At 44.1% G+C, this 20,831-nt stretch overlaps 1 protein-coding gene across 2 annotated transcripts in view; it reads right to left on the bottom strand.

The window, feature by feature from the left end:
- Window positions 1-20,831, bottom strand: part of SND1 (staphylococcal nuclease and tudor domain containing 1) — a 252,010-nt gene that overhangs the window by 82,793 nt on the left and 148,386 nt on the right. For both annotated transcript variants that reach the window (XM_066634033.1, XM_066634034.1), the window contains exons 15-16: window positions 15,696-15,837; window positions 11,632-11,741 (exon numbers count right to left, since the gene is read on the bottom strand). In XM_066634033.1, coding sequence (XP_066490130.1) covers window positions 11,632-11,741; window positions 15,696-15,837 — 252 coding nt within the window. The remainder of the gene's footprint in view (window positions 1-11,631; window positions 11,742-15,695; window positions 15,838-20,831) is intronic.

The following is a 20,831-nucleotide window of genomic DNA, read 5'->3' as shown; positions in this document are numbered from 1 at the left end:
TTTTTAAAATACTGTGCGGGAATTAGGAGGGTGGTGTCTCCTCCTCCTGATGCAAGCTCGACACCTGTTACAATTAGTGAGTTCACCTGATTCATGGTGACTCAGCATTTTACATAGCTTAGGCTTTACCTTATCCAGGCCAAATTTTTTCTGGGTTGTTTTCTAACCCTGACATACTTGTCCTAAGAGGCGAACAAACAGCCACCGGCTAGATGGGACTCATCAGCCTGGGAAGGCAGTTCATCTAAGAGAAGGAAACTCTGACCTCAAACCTGCACTGCCTTGTGGCTATATCCAGTTGTGGAAAAGGCTTCAGGAGTCATCCTCGAGGCAAAATCCGGAGCCGGAGCCCCTGAGGCAGTTCGTGGCTGTACACAGTCATGGTCTGGCAACTCCTGCAACGCCACTGGAACCAACTGTATTGGCTTCTGCCTTTCCATTGGACCATTCCAGCGATGTTGGGAGGGGGGATTTGCTGCATGGGTAACAGCCTATCCTCCATACCTTCTTTACCTCCATACCCAGGCTTCGCGCACTGGAGAGGACACTCCAACTTCGCCATATGGCATCGGCACAACACAGGAAGCAGCAGTTTACCGGTTATAAGTCTTTGCTCGATTGGCGTGACGCCAGGGGCTGCTTCTGATGGTGGGAGAGATCATTGCATCTCATTGGGCAGCTACTGCCCACCTTAAGCTGGGCAGTCCCCAGCCAGTAAGGTGTTGCCTCACCACGGTCCGTTAACCTCATGGTGTGCTTGGGGTTTAGGGTGAAAACCAACAAGCAGATCGACAACTCTGTACCATGCAACAGAAAACAGAAAACTCCTGCCCTAAAGCTGGGCACCTGAAAGGACAATGACACCTGGCTTCTCTGATGACCTGCAAGAAATAGACGACATCCGCAAAACAGCTATCATTGACATGGAGCTGAGCAGACTGCAGATGGACATCATCGCCCTCCAAGAGATGAGGCTGCCAGATTCCGGATCTGTCAAGGAGAGAAATTTCTCATTTTTCTGGCAGGGAAAACCACCAAATGAAACCAGGGAACAGTTCGTGGTCCACTTGCTTAGCTCAGTTCGGCACTGGGAAGATGAACGAAAATGGCCAACGCCTGCTAGAGTTTTGCTGTCATTACGGTCTCTGTGACAGCAACATGTTCTTCAACATGAAGCCCCAACATAGAGTCTCTTGGAGACACCCAAGATCAAAGCACTGGCACCAGTTCGACCTGATTCTCACCAGACGCTCCAGCCTTCCCAGCATCAAGATCACATGCAGCTATCAGGGTGCTGCCTGCGACACTGACCACTCTCTGGTGTGCAGCAGAGTGAAACTGCAAACAAAGCGACTGTATCACATGAAAAGGGAAGGAAGACCTTGCATTGATACGAGCAAGACCAGGGATCAGAGAAAAGTGGAGGAATTTGCACGAGCGCTTGAGGAATCTCTTCCAGGCCCGGCCAACGCAAACGCATCCAACAGATGGGAACATTTCAAGAACGCCGTTTACAACACCGCCTTGTTCATATTCGGCAAGAAGACCAACAAGGCGGCAGATTGGTTTGAAGCCCACTCTGAGGAGTTGACACCAGTCATTGAGGAAAAGAGGAGAGCTCAAGCAGCATACAAGGCCTGTCCCAGTGAGCGCAACCTGCAGGTCCTCCAAGCTGCTCGCAGCAAAGTCCAGCAGACTGCCAGGAGATGTGCTAATGGCTACTGGCTCCAGCTCTCTTCCCAGATACAGATAGCAGCTGACACAGTGAAAGAGATTTTAAAGGGTTAACCTATTTTCTCTTCTTGAGAAAATAACTGAAATATGAGCCAAGACAAAGACTGGTGTTTCCCGTAAAAAGATAAGAGATCATGTTATTATCAAAGTGACCTAAAGAGATCATTATTGACAGAGCACGTGGAATTCCATGAGCTTGTGTAACCAGAGTTGTGGGCCAAGAACATTTGATCTCAGAGCAAAATGACCTCCTAGTTAAAGCTAGAAGCATGCAGTGTCAATATATGCCTAATAAGGAGATGGAAGTGACATACAGTGTCACGTGGTTGTCTTGTTCGTCTTAGGTTATTTAATATGAAGTTCTGAGTGTAGTTCTCAGAGAAGCAAGATGAGAAAGAAGGAGTGCACATCTGTATCCAAACTTCTGATTTGGCTTGTAACTATGTAAATAAAACCTCCAAAATGATTTTAAAGGATCTGTGACTGTTTAGCATTGTGCCAGTGCCAAGAATCCCAGAATCTTTCTATCAACGGGCAACATCAAGGGGATGTATGATGGTATCAAGCAGGCCCTAGGTCCAACACAGAAGAAAATTGCCCCTCTGAAGACTGCCGCACGCGAGGTCATCCAGGATCGGGCGCAGCAGATGGAACGCTGGGTGCAGCACTACTCTGAGCTATATTCCAGAGAAAATGTAGTCACCGAAGAAGTGCTGAACAAGATTGAGTGCCTGCCTGTGCTGGAGGAGCTTGACAGTGAACCAACCCTAGAAGAACTTCACGTGGCCCTGGACTCCCTTGCCTTTGGCAAGGCACCTGGAAAAGACAGCATCCCTGCTGAAGTCCTAAAGTGCTGCAAAGAGATCATCGTCACTGAGCTGCATGAAATCCTCTGCCTCTGCTGGAGAGAAGGTGGAGTACCTCAAGATATGAGGGATGCAAACACCATCACGCTGTACAAGAACAAAGGCGACAGGGGTGACTGTAACAACTACTGCGGCATCTCTCTCCTTAGCGTTGTAGGAAAGCTGTTTGCTCAAGTTGCACTTAAGAGGCTCCAGGTACTTGCAGAGAGCGTTTATCTAGAATCGCAGTGTGGATACTGAGCCAACAGGTCCACCACTGATGTGGTATTCTCCCTTAGACAGCTGCAGCAGAAATGCAGGGAACAATGAAAGTCACTCTTTGTAGCCTTCATAGACCTCACAAAGGCTTTTGACCTGGTCTGCAGGGATGGCCTCTTCAAGATTCTCCCCAAGATCAGATGTCCACCCAGGCTCCTCAGCATCATCAGGTCTTTCCACAAGGACATGAAGGGCACTGTAGTCTTTGGTGGCTCCACATCAGACCCCTTTGACATCTGAAGCAGAGTGAAGCAGGGCTGTGTTCTTGCGCCGACCTTGTTTGGGATTTTCTTCACTGCCTGCTGAAGCATGCCTTTGCAACTGCAACAGAAAGCACCTATCTCCAGACCAGATCAGACAGAAAGCTCTTCAACCTCTCCAGACTGAGAGCAAAGTCCAAAGTCCAGCTGAAATGCCTGCATGACTTTCTCTTTGCCAACGATGCAGCTGTCACTACCCACTCTGCCAAATATCTCCAGCAGCTCATGGATCGTTTTAGCAAGGCCTGCCAAGATTTTGGACTGACAATCAGCCTGAAGAAAACACAGCTCATGGTTCAGGATGTGGACTCACCTCCCTGCATTACAATCTCTGCGCATGAACTGGAGGTTGTCCATGACTCTGTGTACCTTGGCTCAACGATCTCTGACACTCTTTCTCTCGATTCCGAGCTAAACAAACACATCGGTAAAGCAGCTACCACGTTTTCCAGACTCACAAAGAGAGTCTGGTCCAACAAGAAGCTGACGGAACATACCAAGATCCAGGTCTACAGAGCTGGCGTTTTGAGTACACTTCTATACTGCAGTGAGTCATGGACTCTTCGCACATGACAGGAGAGGAAGCTGAATGCTTTCCACCTGCGCTGCCTCCAATGCATCCTTGGTATCACCTGGAGGGACAAAGTTCCAAACAACACAGTCCTGGAACGAGCTGGAATCCCTAGCATGTATGCACTGCTGAAACAGAGACACCTGCGTTGGCTCGGTCATGTCGTGAGAATGGATGATGGCCAGATCCCAAAGGATCTCCTCTATGGAGAACTCGTGCAAGGAAAGCGCCCTACAGGTAGATCACAGCTGCGATACAATGACATCTGCAAGAGGGATCTGAAGGCCTTAGGAGTGGACCTCAACAAGTGGGAAACCCTGGCCTCTGAGCGGCCCGCTTGGAGGCAGGCTGTGCAGCATGGCCTTTCCCAGTTTGAAGAGACACTTGGCCAACAGACTGAAGCAAAGAGGCAAAGAAGGAAGGCCCACAGCCAGGGAGACAGACCAGGGACAGACTGCACTCGCTCCCAGTGTGGAAGGGTTTGGCACTCCCAAATTGGCCTTTTCAGCCACACTAGACGCTGTTCCAGAACCACCTTTCAGAGTGCGATACCATAGTCTTTCGAGACTGAAGGATGCCAACAACAAAATAACATGGGGGACAGTTATAGAACCCTGTGGCATCCCACACCCTGAGGGCAACTGTGCTGAGCAAAAGTCTCCCAGTACCACCATATGGAATCTGTCAGATAAGAAGGATTGGAACCACCATAGAACTACAACAACAACAACAACAATTCAGGTATTTCTGTACTGCCTTTCTTGGTCCTCAGATTTCTCCTCAGACTTTATTCAAGGCGGTTTACATAAGCAGGTTGATTAAATCCCTGTAGGGATTTTTACAATTGAAAGAAGGTTCTGTCTTTCAAGAACCACAACATTCAGATGTTTCTTTCTGATCTGGTTTCACATTCTGGCCTCCATCCTCCCATGCTCAGAGCAGATGGAATAACTCGGCTCAGCTTGTCAGCTGCTTCAAGGTCACACCGTGCCGGAAGGTGCCGTGAAGGACACCATGATTGAGGATACCAAAAGCTGCTGAAAGATCCAAAAGGACCAGTAAGGATGCTCTCCCTCCATCCAGTTCTTGGCTATTTCATCAACTGAAGCAACAAATACTGTTTTTGTCTCAAAGCCCAGCTTAAAGCTAGATTGAAAGGAACAATCTGCTTCATCCAGGGCTCTCTACGAAAACTACAAAAAGTCTGTGTTTCAAACATGCCTAGAAATCTAGAAAGGAAAAATAAACTTCATCAACAATACTTGAAAGACACAGACAAAAAGATTGATAAAGAAAACACCAGGAAATGGCTGCAGAATGGACCCTTAAACTGAAAGTCTCATTTAGATACACAGGAACAGGCACCTACAACAAATAATATCCAATCAAAGACTCAGACGACCAGTGAAAACTGTTAATGTCAACTTTACTGTCAAGAGGAAAGATGGTCAGTGCTCATAGCAAGATTACCCAGACTGACTGTAAAGAACATCATGACAGCCTTGCAGGTATGGTTCACTGGCATCTTTGCAAACAATACAACTTACTGCCACGTCCAAACTTACAGGAATGTAAACCTGATAAAATCTTTGAGTACAAACAGATAAATACAGTTCAAAACAGTTCCTGGAAAACACAATTAGCCAGATATAGCAGTAGTTGACAAAAAAAGAAAATCAAGTTTGGCTCATTGATATTTCAATCCCAGGTGACAGAAGAATTGAAGACAAAGAATATGAGAAGATGACAAGATACCAAGACCTGCATACAGAACTTGAGCCTCACTAAGATAGGAAGGTCAATATTGTGCCAATTGTCGTTGGAGCCCTTGGAGCAGCATCTGGAAGTCTAAAGAAACACCTCAACATTTGTGGGCTTGAGCAAATCACACTGGCTCAGCTCCAGAAAATATTGTCTGGAGCAGCAAGAATTCTATAAATATATCACTATGATTCCCAGGATCATTGGTAGTTCCTGAATTGGAAAACATTGTGAGTTCAACATCATCATCATCAACATCAACATCTGGTCATGACAATGGCTTTGGAACAACACTAATAAGAGATGATATTTTTCTATCTGGATTCAGATTCAGTCTTGTTAGAAAGAATTAACTGGGGGGGAGGGGTTTCCTCAGGTCTCCTACTGAGTGTTTGTGGCAGATGCAAGTCTGGATGAGTCTAAAAATGCTAGGAGGATGAGCACTCTGATGCTAATAAGAGCATAAGTAGAGCCTTGCTGGATCAGGTCAAAAGCTTATCTAGTTCAGCTTCCTATATCTCACAGTGGCCCAAGAAATGCCTCAGGGTGCACACAAGACAATAAGAGACCTGCATTCTGGTGCCATCTCTTGTATCTGGCATTCTGAGATAGTCTACTTCTAAAATTAGGAGGTTGACTCTAATCTGTGATGGACTTTTCCTCTATAAATTTGTCTCTTTTTCAAGGCATCCAGGCCAGATGCTATCACCACTTCCTGTGGCAAGGACTACCACAGAATAATTACTGGGTAAAGAAATATTTTATTTTGCCTGTTTCATGTCTCCCAACACTCAATTTTAGTGGATGTCCTCTGGTTATGGTGCTATGTGAGAGGGAAAAGAATATCCTTCTATCAATCCCTTGCATAATTTTATATGTCTCAATCATGTCTCCCTTCAGATAGCTTCTTTCAAGATTAAAGAGCCCCCAAAAGTGTAGCCTATCTTCATAAAGGAGGTGCCCCAGCTAGTGGTGTCACTAGGGTTCATGTCATCTGGTGCGCTAGGCCAGCGCATCACCCCCACGCAGTGAGCAGGACAACACCCCAGGTTGTGGGTGTGGGGATGTACCATCGCCCCACCCCCACTGGTTTTTTGGCTGTACCATTTGATAGAACAAAGATATTTCAACGCAGTTTGTTTTGTTGCTTGAAATTCTGCTTGAAATTATGCATTGATTGATATATAAGATGTTGGTATTATTCTTATACATTGTGATTTTAAAGATTTTGGCCACTAATGGTGTCACACACACCCCACTGGGTGTCAAATTGCTAACACCTTATTGTAGTAGTTTTCAAACTTTTAGAACCAAGACCCATTTTTTAGAATTACAATCTGTCCAGGACTCACAAGAAGTGATATCTTGGTCAGAAGTGACATCATAAAGCAAATTAAAATAAATAATTATAATTAAAGTAAAACAAATAAAAAAGAGAAGTCAGCCCTATTCCACCAAGTGAATTTTCTCTGTAACCTGCCTGCAATACTCTCTCCCCAAAAAATCAGTAAGATTTTCAGCCATGCCCAGTGTCCAGTTTAAACCACATCACTGTCTGGATCCACCTTGCTTTGCAAGTCTCAAAAAGAAAAAGGTTCACCTCACCAGCTAAAGGTTTTGTTTTTATCCTTTTGGGCAGCGCCTTCTGGAGTATTTGTTGAGCTCCAGTTCCATCAGATCGGGACCATTCTGGTGGCCTCACATTCCCCTTTGCCTGGCCTGACCACAAGCCAAGGCACGATTGCTTACTTGCAGGTAAATGCGACTGAGTGGCTTAGTTTCACTTTCCATAGGGCTGCATGTATTTTTGTTTTCTGGTTTTCTGACAATAACTTTTGACAGAAAGGGGATACTTCATTCTGTTTTTTCTTCATTACATTTTGCTGTAAATTTCGCATCCAATGGTATATAAGAACATAAGAACATAAGAACAGCCCCACTGGATCAGGCCATAGGCCCATCTAGTCCAGCTTCCTGTATCTCACAGCGGCCCACCAAATGCCCCAGGGAGCACACCAGATAACAAGAGACCTCATCCTGGTGCTCTCCCCTACATCTGGCATTCTGACTTAACCCATTCCTAAAATCAGGAGGTTGCGCATACACATCATGGATTGTATCCCATAATGGATTTTTCCTCCAGAAACTCGTCCAATCCCCTTTTAAAGGCGTCTAGGCTAGACGCCAGCACCACATCCTGTGGCAAGGAGTTCCACAGACCGACCACATGCTGAGTAAAGAAATATTTTCTTTTGTCTGTCCTAACCCGCCCAACACTCAATTTTAGTGGATGTCCCCTGGTTCTGGTATTATGTGAGAGTGTAAAGAGCAACTCCCTATCCACTCTGTCCATCCCCTGCATAATTTTGTATGTCTCAATCATGTCCCCCCTCAAGCGTCTCTTTTCTAGGCTGAAGAGGCCCAAACGCCGTAGCCTTTCCTCATAAGGAAGGTGCCCCAGCCCCGTAATCATCTTAGTCGCTCTCTTTTGCACCTTTTCCATTTCCACTATGTCTTTTTTGAGATGCGGCGACCAGAACTGGACACAATACTCCAGGTGTGGCCTTACCATCGATTTGTACAACGGCATTATAATACTAACCGTTTTGTTCTCAATACCCTTCCTAATGATCCCAAGCATAGAATTGGCCTTCTTCACTGCCACCGCACATTGGGTCGACACTTTCATCGACCTGTCCACCACCACCCCAAGATCTCTCTCCTGATCTGTCACAGACAGCTCAGAACCCATCAGCCTATATCTAAAGTTTTGATTTTTTGCCCCAGTGTGCATGACTTTACACTTACTGACATTGAAGCGCATCTGCCATTTTGCTGCCCATTCTGCCAGTCTGGAGAGATCCTTCTGGAGCTCCTCACAATCACTTCTGGTCTTTACCACTCGGAAAAGTGGTAAAATATAACTTGAGGGTATTATTCCTAAAAACCACAATTTTAGCACATCATCCCCCAGTGTGCGTCACCTCCTTTGTGCATCACCCGGTGTGGCCCGCACCACCTGCACTCTCCTAGTGACGCCACTGGCCTCTGCTGAGTTGTTATTTTGGTTGTTCTCTTTTGCACGTGTTTTAGTTCCACTATTTTCTTTTTGAGGTGTGGCAACCAGAACTGGATACAATACTCCAGGTGTGACCTTACCACCAATTTGTACAATGATATTATAATATTGCCCATTTTATTCTCAAACCCTTTTGAAATTTACCTGAGTTTGGGATTAGCCAACTTTCATCAAATTATCCACAAATACCTCAGATTTTTCTCCTGTTCTATCACAGACAGCTCAGAACCCATTAGACCATTGGTTCTCAAACGTTTAGCACCGGGACCCACTTTTTAGAATGAGAATCTGTCAGAACCCACTGAAAGTGATGTCTTGACTGGAAGTGACATCATCAAGCAGGAACATTTTTAACAATCCTAGGCTGCAGTTCTACCCACACTTACCCAGGAGTAAGTCCCATTGACTATCTTTGTTAAAAGCATATACACAACAACCTGTTAAAAATATAGATCCATAACATTTGTCCAAATGTGATTACATACTATAATGGCATTGTCTACTATATTAAAAAGAAAATATTTAAATGGCTGGGGACCCACCTGAAATTGACTCACGACCCACCTAGTCTGAACCCAGTCCCAATCCACAGTTTGAGAAACACTGTATTAGACTATATGTGAAGTTCTGATTTCCTGATGCAATATGCAGTAACTTACACAGAAATGCATATGCCATTTTGCTGCTAATCCTCATCCTCTCTCTCTCCTCCACCCTCCCTCCCTCCGTCCATCCCCTCTAAGGGTTCCTCTAACAGCAGGTTCATGACCAGACTAACCATATGTATGAGTTGACTCAGGTTTTTAAGTCCCAAATTTTCTTACATGGAAAATCAATAACTGAAAATGAGAGAAAAAGAAAATATGCAAATCTTGATAATTTTTTCAAGATTACCAAGAGAGCCCAGTTATCATGCTGGGAGAGCTCAGTTATCACTTGGTCCACCCTTGAAGTAGCACTGTTTCTGCTGCAGTATCACTTTGCAGCTCAGTAGGTGGGATGCAAAGTGAGGCCTTGGCACAAGCAGCACTGCTGAAATAGTGGCCTTCCATCCCCAGAGCCTCAGCAGAAGTGGCATTACTGAAAAGGCAGTACTGGGGAAGCTCAATTATATTGGGGAATGGTTAAAGAGCTATTGGAGATAGCATCTGGCCTACGGGCATTATGTTTGACAACCCTGATAGGTGACCTTCTACCTGATTTCACCATCACCATCCCAAGTTTCCAGACAAGCAACCTCATATGCTAAGATGGGTTTGTGAAGGTATGTCAGCACTACCATTACAACATAAGAGTTCAAAATCTTATCACACACCACCTCCCTCTCCCCATTTCATGAGACACATGCAAGTCCAAAATGATGGCTTCAACCAACATTGAAGGAAGGGTGAGGGGCGAGGAAGAGAGTTGATATCTGCACATCTGTTGACATCTGCATATCTGTTGGACCAATTAGGAAGGTAAAGAGGCAGAACTTTCAATAGCAATGACTATGCTAGCCCACAGCAGCAGTGCTGCCAATGGGACTTTCCTAGGCAAGCTAAGATCAGTGCATGGCTCAGAGTTAGGCCAGACAGATTCCACAAAGACCTGGACAGATGTTCTTCCAACCTCTGTTCAAAACTGGGCCATGATAGCAAATTCTAGTGGATGGTGGGTGGCATCCCCTCACATTTGGTTCTAGAAAATGTAGCTTCCAACAAGCCTTACATCTTGACATCCAAGAATCTGCTTTGTCTTATAACGTAAAGCTTCTGTTCAGAGCACCACTGCCCAAGCAGTTCAGTAGGCTACTGCTTCCCTTCAATCCCAAAGTCTAAGCCAGGCAACACTTTGTTGAGGTGTTACGTGAAAATCCCCTTTTCCCTTCCAAGTTGTGATTTTGTACTAAGATATCATACAGGCCAAGCAAACAAGCCCAATTTCCAAAAACCTGGTAAAGGTCACAAGTTGTGATTGCATCCCCTCCTCCAGTCTAGAAATGTCTCCTGATTATGCAAAACAAGCCTGCACCTCCAGTGGAAAAGGTCTATTGTTCTTTTGTTGTACTCTTAAGCACCTTATGCAGATTGCCTCCCTCCCCCAGAGCCAGGCTTTGCTGATAGCTGATTTCTGGACCCTTCTACCTTTTTTTCACCTGGGTGTATACTGAGCATGTGCACAGCTCTGGGATACTTCCGGTCAGTTTAGGTCAACTTCCAGGTCAAAGACAACCCTTATAAGAGAGAACTCAGAGCACATGTCTCTCTCTCTCTGATTGCCCTCCTGCGGGAGTGGTCCTACACGGGACTCTTCCTCCAACAGCCCCCTCCGACAGGTAAATATATCTTGCGTCTAAACTCCCTACCTTCTTCCCTATCTATTCCTCCCTTCTCCCCCATCTTTAATTAGCAAACTGGGTTTAGCAGATTAAGGAACCCCTAAATACTTCCCTACACCCTATCTGTTTCTGATTCCTTTTCGGATGCACCCAAATACATAGCACATGCATTCACCATTAGCTAGGTACACCAGACAAGTACTAGTAATCTATACTTATCAATTCTCCATGTGTATTATGTTTACCTTTGTGTGTTTTTGCAATAAAAATATAATCCTTTGATTGAAAGTTACCTTTCTCCCAGTCTCCTCATTAAGCTAGGCAAGGGATCTCTTTGCTTTACGCTGTCTTGTTATCCAGCCTATGGTCCCAAAAGTTTCCAAAAGGTTAATATACTAATTCCCCTAAACAAAACAGCCTTTTTGGTAACAGAGGGTCAAGAAGGAACTCTGAGACACTTCCTCCTATGAAAGCATGAAGCTTACCAGAGTCAGTTCAGCTACAACTCTCAATTTGTGCAAAGCAGATGAGAAAATTCAGATTCTTTCAGATGGAAGGGGGAAGGGATGACTTCCCTGTGTTAGTGGATATCCTAGGTCATAATGGAGCAAAACTCTTTAGAAACATTTCACGTTTGAGAAAGGCATTCACTTCAAATGGCTTCAAAGCCACTTTCCAGACTGATTCCTGTTCTGCGAAGATTGAGGGGGGCAGGGGATAAGTATAAAGAAACGAAAAAGACTGGATAGAAAAAGTGTTCCAAGGTACTCCCCACCTCCTACCTCTCGCTGCAACACCAGTTCCTTGGAGAACAGCATGGCCTCTTTGCTGAAGGGCTCCCCCTCTTGGATCAGGCCTGGCAGGCTCCGTGCTCCACGGGGACACTCAATGCCTGGGAGAAAGACCAAGAGAACTTATATAAACACCATCCACTTTATTACTCTCGATCCTTCAGGCTGGCTTCCTTAACAATAATCAAAGCAAGTAATATCTAAACAACAACCATAAGGAAAGGCTATCAGAGATTCTACGAAAGACCCCAAAGAGCATCAGACCCACCATGGCAAAACTCCCCACCCTTAGGGCAGGGAAGAGCTTTGAAGCTAGCTACATCAGTGAACAACGAATGAATGAACAAGTTGCACACAAGAAACCAGGAGTAGGTATTCTCTTGGGACCAATTCCATGGAGGCAATTTCCACACTACTGACCATACAAGTAGGGTAATAGCAGCAAAATGGGTTAGCAACCTCTGACCAAGGACTCAGGCATGTTCCTTACAGCAAATACTGCACTGGAAGGGGCAGCAGGGAAGCACCTAGTCCATTTCCCCTTCACTGCCTGATAATAAAACACCCACACTCAACCCCCTCTCTGGAAACTGGAAAGGAATAAAGGCCCTGAAAGATCTACATAAGGTGAAAGAGACCACATCTGTGAGGAAAGAGTTGAGGCAACAAGGAATAGCATCAGAAAAAGAAACCAGAGAGGACCCAGCTAGGAGTGCAAAATGACATGGAACAGTGGGCTAAATCCTAGAGCCATTAAATTGTGATTACAGTAGGGCAGACATGGAATTCACAATAAATCCCAAGTAGTCAATTTCCTCAAATGGATAGGATGTATAATTTTCCTCTTTCATCAGGTCCAGAGGGTTATTCATGTGAAAATTTACATACTGCAGATTTACATTGCACTATAAGGTAGTTCTTGGTTGCTTTTCAGAATATCTGGACTCAGTGATGAGTTGCACAAGGATGAATAAATGGTAGCACATCAGAACAGCAGGTACTGTGCGGAGTTCTAGCAGCCAGACAGGACCTCAGCTTCTTCCCACAAAACCACTGATGGGCAGCATACAGTGCAGGCTGGCAAATGCAGTGAGACTTTCTCTCTGAAGGTACAGTTAAACTCTGCCTTGACAACATTGTGTCATGTGAGATGGCACAAGGTCATGTCACTTCCATAGTCAGCTTTCTCCTTCTGAGCAGCTATTGCAGGGAGAAAAGTTAAGCTGCAGATTTCAATCTTCTTTCAGTTTCTTTATGCTGGAGAACAGGAGTTGAGAAGCAGGAGACTTTCAAAGCAGAGTGGGATGGTTCTATTCTGGGACTCTTCCTAAACCACACCTGTTTGCACACTGGGGCAAGAAAACCAAACCAAACCACATATAGGCTAATGGGTTCTGAGCTGTCTCTGACAGCTCAGGAGAGACATCTTGGGGTGCTGGTGGACAGCTCGATGAGAGCGTCAATCCAATGTGTGATGATGGTGAAGGAGGCCAATTCTATGCTTGGCATCATTAGAAAAGGTATTGAGAATAAGATGGCTGGGGATGGAAAATTATAATATTATAATGCCATTGTACAATTGATGGTAAGAATGCACTTAGAGTGTTGCATCCAGTTGCCACATCTCAAAAAGAATATAGTGGAATGGAAACGGTGCAGAAGTGAGCAACCAAAATAATTACTGGGCTGGGGCACATTATTATGAGGAAAGGCTATGGCATTTGGGCCTCTGAAGCCTAGAAAAGAGGCGCCTGAGGGGGGACATGATTGAGACATACAAAATTATGTATGGGACGGATAGAGGGATGCTCTTTAGACTCTCACATAACACCAGAACCAGGGGACAACCACTAAAATTGAGTGTTAGGACAGACAAAAGAAAATATTTCTTTACTCTGCATGTGGTTGGTCTGTGGAAATCCTTTCCACAGGATGTGGTGATGGCATCTGGCCTGGACGCCTTTAAAAGGGGATTGAACAAGTTTCTGTAGGAAAAATCCATTGCGGGGTACAAGCCATGATGTGTATGTGCAACCTCCTGATTTTAGAAATGGGCTATGTCAGAATGCCAGATGCAAGGGACGGCACCAGGATGAGGTCTCGTTATCTGGTGTGCTCCCTGGGGCATTTGGTGGGCCGCTGAGATGCAGGAAGCTGGACTAGGTGGGCCTATGGCCTGATCCAGTGAGGCTGTTCTTATGTTCTTATGTTTAAATCCCCAGGGATGTGGCAAACCAAGAAGGCAGGGCCAAAAAAGGTCACCTTTCATTGCAACTGTTTTAGTTGCTGCCAGGTGGGCTTCTTCAAAAGACAGTATCTGTACATGGAACATAATCTAGGGAGAGAGCTCCTATTTGGGCGAGTCAGGTGTTAAGAGCTTCGTCACTAATAATAAAGGTGCACTTAGATCAAGCACATTGATGTATACCAGCAATCTATGATACAAATTTCCTGCTTCCTTCAAATTTGCTTGCACAGGCACACCTATAAGCTCAAAATAGTATACATCTCTCTATGATATGGAGGCCTTAATTGGCAAGTAGACCTGTTGCAGGCAGACAATCTCCTCATTCCACTTTTTCAGTTGGAAATCACTCCGATTTTTAGAAATACTGAATGAGACTACAGTCCCAGCCTTAATCTACCTTGTACTGAATTGCCAGAGAATCCAGAAGAAGGCTCCTCACATAGTGGATGAAGCATACAACCTGGGGATAATTAGATCATTGTTCCTCCAGGAAGTTCATGAAGAGGATGAATTCCTTACCTAGCTTGAAGATCGTGTGGTGGTAAGGGCTGGGGACATATTGAACCCACAATGAGATGAATATTACCTTCAGGTGGAGCAGGTTGAGTGAAGTGATGGTAGACTAATTACCCCAGAAGCTGGGACCTCCTATGTCACCAGCTTCCACCATCAAGTGTTGATTTTTGTTCACAATCAATACATGGGTTACCCCCAAAGAACGCTTTTCCTAGGAATAAAGCTCTTAGCTTCAACAACTCTATGATGTACACCCTAGCTAATCAAAATTTCCAGCAGGCCTAGTCCTGACACTGTAAATTTCCAGCAGGCCTAGACCGGACACTATAACTGCACAGTCTAAGAAAAACAGTAGGAGGTAGGAGATAAAGTACTGGTTAAAAGTACTCTGTTCCTCCAGTAACTAGCCAAACCATGGATGAAATCTTTTCCTGTAACTAAATCTTAGGTCCTTAAACTAATGAGTTGTTAGTGAGTTAAGCATTTGTGAGAGAAGAGGGAGGAAGAAGAGGAGGAAGAGAAGGAGAAAGTAATTGTACTCTCTGAGTTTAGGAGAGAGAGGAAAAAGAGAAGAGCATAAGAACATAAGAATAGCCCCACTGGATCAGGCCATAGGCCCATCTAGTCCAGCTTCCTGTATCTCACAGCGGCCCACCAAATGCCCCAGGGAGCACACCAGATAACAAGAGACCTCATCCTGGTGCCCTCCAACCTCATCCTGGTGCCCTCCTACCTCATCCTGGTGCCCTCCACCTCATCCTGGTGCCCTCCTAAGAAGGCATCTAAGAAGATTCCTAAGAAGGAAAAGGTAAGTGTACTCTTTGAGTTTAGGAGAGGAAGAGGAGAAGAAGAAGGTAGGTGTACTTTCTTTACGGTTTTCAAACCATAAATCGACTTCAAATTTTTACCTAAATTTTACCTTGTCATCTACAGATCAACTACACTGGCTTTAAGGGAACAAATTTGTTCCTCAAGAACCAGGGGCTCATTGCCATAAACACCAGCACTACCAAGACAGGCAGAAAGCCATTGGCAATACATCCAAATGCCCCCACTTCCTTCAAATTAGCCATCTTCACCCTCCAAAACTGCTCTCAAACCTGAAGGATACAGATATTTTTGCACTGAAGCCCATTCCTGAGTTTGCTTTCCATGTTATGACTACAATCTTATACAGGCATCCCTGGAACGGCTGATGCACAAGAATGTGCAAAAATGCCCTTAGGAGTCCAAGTCATTTGCAATCATAGCTGCCCACTTGCCTTGTGTACCACTCCCAGTGGCAGCTCACCTGCAAGCAGGAAAGTGATCAGGCAGGTTTCCTTTGGCAGGTACAGCTTGAGGCGGGACCCACTGAAGACATACTCCACCACGGCTTCTGAGTGGCCAGCCCGCTGCAGAAATGGCAGGAACTGCTTGGCTTTCTGTGTGTCCTGGGAAGGGAAAAGAAAACCCATCAGGGACACTTCAGTTCCCAGTCTTCCTATCCTCTCCCACTCCATTGCCATGGGCAAGAGACCTATGTAGCCTCTTCCAACCAGAGTCTGGCGGTCAGGAAGCTGCCAGTGCCATTTCCCAGCACTTTCTCCCTTATGATTGGTGCCCTGATGCTACTTCCAACACAAACCAAATAATGAGATATACAAGAACTGACTCATCTCCAGTTCTACATCTACTCATCTCCAGATATACAAGAACTGACTCATCACAATCCACCAGTTCCTGCCCAAGCTAATCTACTCTTTATATAGCTGGAGCAAGTTCACATAACTAGTTTCCATCACTTTCTAGAACTCAATGCACTCCCCTTTCCATCACTTTCTAGCTGCACTCCCTTTTCTCTCAGAAGTCTCAACATAGCTAAATAGTAGATTTTTTTTACTGTATTTCTACTCCTAGGAACAAGATAATTGTTTATACTTGTGGTTCCTAAACTGTCCAGGAGAGTTCAGGTCTATAATACAGACAGCTAATATTGTAATGCTATACAAATCAATGGTAAGGCCACACCTGGAGTATTGTGTCCAGTTCTGGTCGCCGCATCTCAAAAAAGACATAGTGGAAATGGAAAAGGTGCAAAAGAGAGCGACTAAGATGATTACGGGGCTGGGGCACCTTCCTTATGAGGAAAGGCTACGGCGTTTGGGCCTCTTCAGCCTAGAAAAGAGACGCCTGAGGGGGGACGTGATTGAGACATACAAAATTATGCAGGGGATGGACAGAGTGGATAGGGAGATGCTCTTTACACTCTCACACAATACCAGAACCAGGGGACATCCACTAAAATTGAGTGTTGGGAGAGTTAGGACAGACAAAAGAAAATATTCCTTTACTCAGAGTGTAGTTGGTCTGTGGAACTCCTTGCCACAGGAGGTGGTGGTAGCATCTGGCCTAGATGCCTTTAAAAGGGGATTGGACCAATTTCTGGAGGAAAAGTTCATTGTGGGTTGCAAGTCATAGTAGGTATGTGCAAGCTCTTGATTTTAGAGGCAGGCTGCCTCTGATTACCAGATGCTTGGGGGGGGCACCAGGACTCAGGTTGTGCTTGTTGTCTTGTGAGCTCCCTGGGGCATTTAGTGGGCAACTGTGAGATACAGGAAGCTGGACTAAATGGGCGTTTGGTCTGATCAAGCAGGGCTCTTACGTTCTTATGTTCTCTATAAGTCCTTGAAGGGGGGGGGGAGAGAAGGGGTGGTGCTAGCACTCCTGCAACTGCATCAGTGCTGGGGACATTGTGGCAAATTTTTGACTTACCAAGGTCTGCAGCTGCTCTTCAGAGGGTAGGGGAAGACTGTGGAGTCCTCAGCAAACCTCCCCACACCTTGGAATTGTTGAAAAATGCTCCTGCAACCAAATTCCAATTTTTGTCATGAACGCCAGCACTACTGTTGAGGTTGCCTTGCCCCTTAAGGTGCAGGGTCGGAGCTTCTGGGTTGGGCATTGCAACATCCCAGTTTGAAAACCTCTATATATTATATAGAAGTCTATATATTAGGGAAGGGTTATTAAAAATAAATCACAAGATGCCAATAAACTGGAGGGAGAGAACATGAAGCTCAGCAACAGGGATGGGAACTCAAGTTAAGTGACTCGAATCCAAGTTGTGAAAACATGTGTTTTTCACTGACTCATGGGAACTTGATTCTTGCATGTGAATGACTTGTGTAGTAACTTGAGGTTTTTTCCTTTTTTTTTTTTACAACTTGAGCAGCATGAAATCTGGAAGCTGATTTATGCAACCTGTATTTACTTTACATTGCATTGTGGTTCCCTGCCTGATGTAAAACTCCTATTTTAATTTAGTTTTCTAAATACACCAATGGGGTTTGAACCTGTGGCTCCCAGAACTAATCTAGAGCTGTTACTGGCTGCTTTAGTAAATGAATTGGTTCCTTTGCCTCAGGAGCTGGAAAGCCAGCATGGAGTAGTGGTTAGAATGCTAGACTTGAATCATGAAGCTTCCCATGTTTGAATCTGGCCAGCAATTTATTAAGCCTTGTTCAAAATGGTGTGGCTGCCCATTAAGACTCAAAGCTAAGTCTCAAAGGGCAGAGCTAGACTCAGCTCTAGCTAATGGTGGATTAGCATATCCCTGCTCAGTAAAATCTGTCAGCAGGGATCTTCAAGGCCTGACGTAATCGATCAATGGAAAGATGGCAGCCTTTACTGGTTCTGTTCCAACATAGTCTACATTCTTGGAAGCCTGGGCAGACAAATTAAACTAAGGTTTGTGGGACATTTCCCACCTATCTGCCAGCATCTGCTTCCCTATCAAGTGGGGCAAAAAGTACAACCCAATTGTAGCAAATAGATTGGCATTTAGGGCCATTCTTCATTTACCAGAGATGGGATTCAAGAAGGCATTCTATACTTGCTTCTCCCCTCCAAAGACTCAATTACTAATAATTCAAAAACTGCAGCCCAGAGCACTGCAGTCTGTATTTTCCCCCTGCTGCCACCCAGGTAAGACCTATGACTGCAAGTTTTCATTTGCTTGTTTATTTCACCAAAAGTGTGTGTTTGGGGAGAGAAGAGACACATCTGATAGTAGTACCAAATAGGAAGGAAAAGCCTAATAGGAAGGTTTATTTTTAATTTTTGCATTTCCATTAATTTTTTTTAAATGAGCTGTAAAGGGGAAACCAATGAAGAGAGGCTTGCTGCAGCCAAGGAAAATTTTTGTTTCTGCCTAAAGATGGCTTCAATTCATGGAGGAGCTACCAGATCAGACAAGCAAAAGCACTGGGGAGACAGGAACCCAAGACAATCAATTGACAGTTCCAGAATGTAGTTCCAGCAGTACTTGAGCACTTACACTGCACAAGGGGCCACAGGAGCCAGGATAGGAAACTGGCATATGCTGGATCTGGCAGCCTTCCTGGTCAGGAAAAACCCAATTTCCTTTCATGGCCCAATACACAGGGATTCTCCAAATGTGTTTACTTGTAAACTCCACTGTGTGTTCACCCACTGCTCACTTTACTCTTCCTCCCACAACATCTATGCCAGAGGCCTGACATCTTCCACAGGGGCATGCAATCTTAACAACAAGGACTACTCAGAGCAATAAAATCACAATAAGAACTAAGGCACAAGAGAAGACAGGGCAACAGGAATATAAAGAAAAACAAAAGAAAAGGGGATTGGACAGATTGATGGAGGTTATAAACTGTAATGACTGTATGTAGCCTATGTATTTTAGAGGTTGTCTATCTCTGAAAACCTGGAGCAAAGGAGTGCCAACAGGACACAGGATCCAGCAGAGCTATTTTTATGTTCCTATGTTAATTTAAAAAATTATGTGTTTCCTGACTTTAAATCTGATAAAGACTAAGCCAGTTAAATCTTTCTGGGAAGCGAGTTCTACAGTCTGGGCACCATTACCAAAAAGGCCTTTTCCTCACAAACCATGCCTTCAGCAGGGTTTCTAAGGGTGAGGTGCTCACATCAGATGGCAAGCTGTAAGCAGGAAAAAACCGCTTTTCACCTCAAGTCTGCTGCTACCTCCTTGAAGCCCACTGGGGACTGAGCAACTCTGATCCGCCTTCCAGTGGCATAGCTAAGGGTGTACAGAGGGTAGCAGTCACATTGGGCAACAAGCTTTAGGGGGGGCAACAAGCTGAGTTTGATACTAGTGGCCAAAACTGTGAAAACCTTGGTGTGTACAAATAATACCATCATGTTATATATCATTGGAAAGGTAATTTAATGCAGAAGAAGAATAATCTTTGAATTAAATCCAAAAAGAATAGAATAGAGAAAACGGAAGAAGAAAAGAGAGGGATCAAGAAATATAAGAGAGTTAAGAAGAAGAAGAAGTACTGGAAGGAGCAGTGGGAGGAGCAAAAAGGAAAATACCAACAAGCCAGAGAACAAAGAAAGTACTAAGACAGAAAATGAAAGTGGCTGAACAAGTGGAAATTTCTTTGTAGATATTAATGGACTGAATTCTCCTCAGAAGTGAGTATTCCATTAATTATGTCAAATCAAAGCAGATGTAAATGAAAACAAATTTGGAACACAAATATTAAGATAACTAAAGTGGTATTAAGATAATTAAAGCGGCATCTTCTAAAGAGAATTTATATAAAATGTTTTATAGATGATATTTAATTCCAGAGGAAGTAGCAAAATTGTACCTTGGGTCATCAAATAACTGTTGGATATGCAAAGAGATAGAGGGAACTTTCTATTATATGTGGTGGATATATGGAAAAGCAAAGAAATATTGGAAAATATATACTATTACAAGAGATGTTGAATTGTGTATTACCATCCAAACTGGAAATATTCCTCTTAAATGTGACATCAGAAATTGAAGACCAATATAAGAAACATATTATTGTACATATCAGTATAGCAGCAAGAATATTGTATGCGCAAAATTTGAAGCCTTTTTATGACTGGATAGATAATTTTAGTTAAACAATATTGACTGTTTAGTTAAATCATTAATTAGTATAATGACAAATATGATAATTTTTGTATCAATGACAATTTTTCTTTTCAGTCATTGTTGATTTCTTTTTTGGATTAAGACATATTTTAATCTATGGCCAATACCCTCATGTGTAACCTGTGTAGTCCCAGCCCTAAGTTTAACTCATTTTCCTTACCTGTATCTGTAATAAATAAATAAACTTTGCACAAAAAAGGAAAGGTAATTTAATGCAGAATGCAATGGAAAAATGATAGCATCTGTATTCTATCAAAAGTTACGGCCAATTAATCAGAAAATGAAAACAGAACTTGCCTTATGGAATAAAAAGCAGATTTTCTTAACTCAGAACTGACCTAGAAACTGATTGTTCCGAGAGCCAATGAGATGTTATTATGATACAGCATGGAACCAATAACATGTTAATATGAGTCCACTCTGATTTCTATGTATCCTAATACAGTTACTCCTGTTAACTGTGTAAAGAGG

The sequence above is a fragment of the Tiliqua scincoides genome, chromosome 7 (assembly GCF_035046505.1).
Source record: "Tiliqua scincoides isolate rTilSci1 chromosome 7, rTilSci1.hap2, whole genome shotgun sequence".
Lineage (NCBI taxonomy): Eukaryota > Metazoa > Chordata > Lepidosauria > Squamata > Scincidae > Tiliqua > Tiliqua scincoides.
Note: the sequence above shows the minus strand (reverse complement) of the source record. Positions and strands in the feature narration are given on the sequence as shown.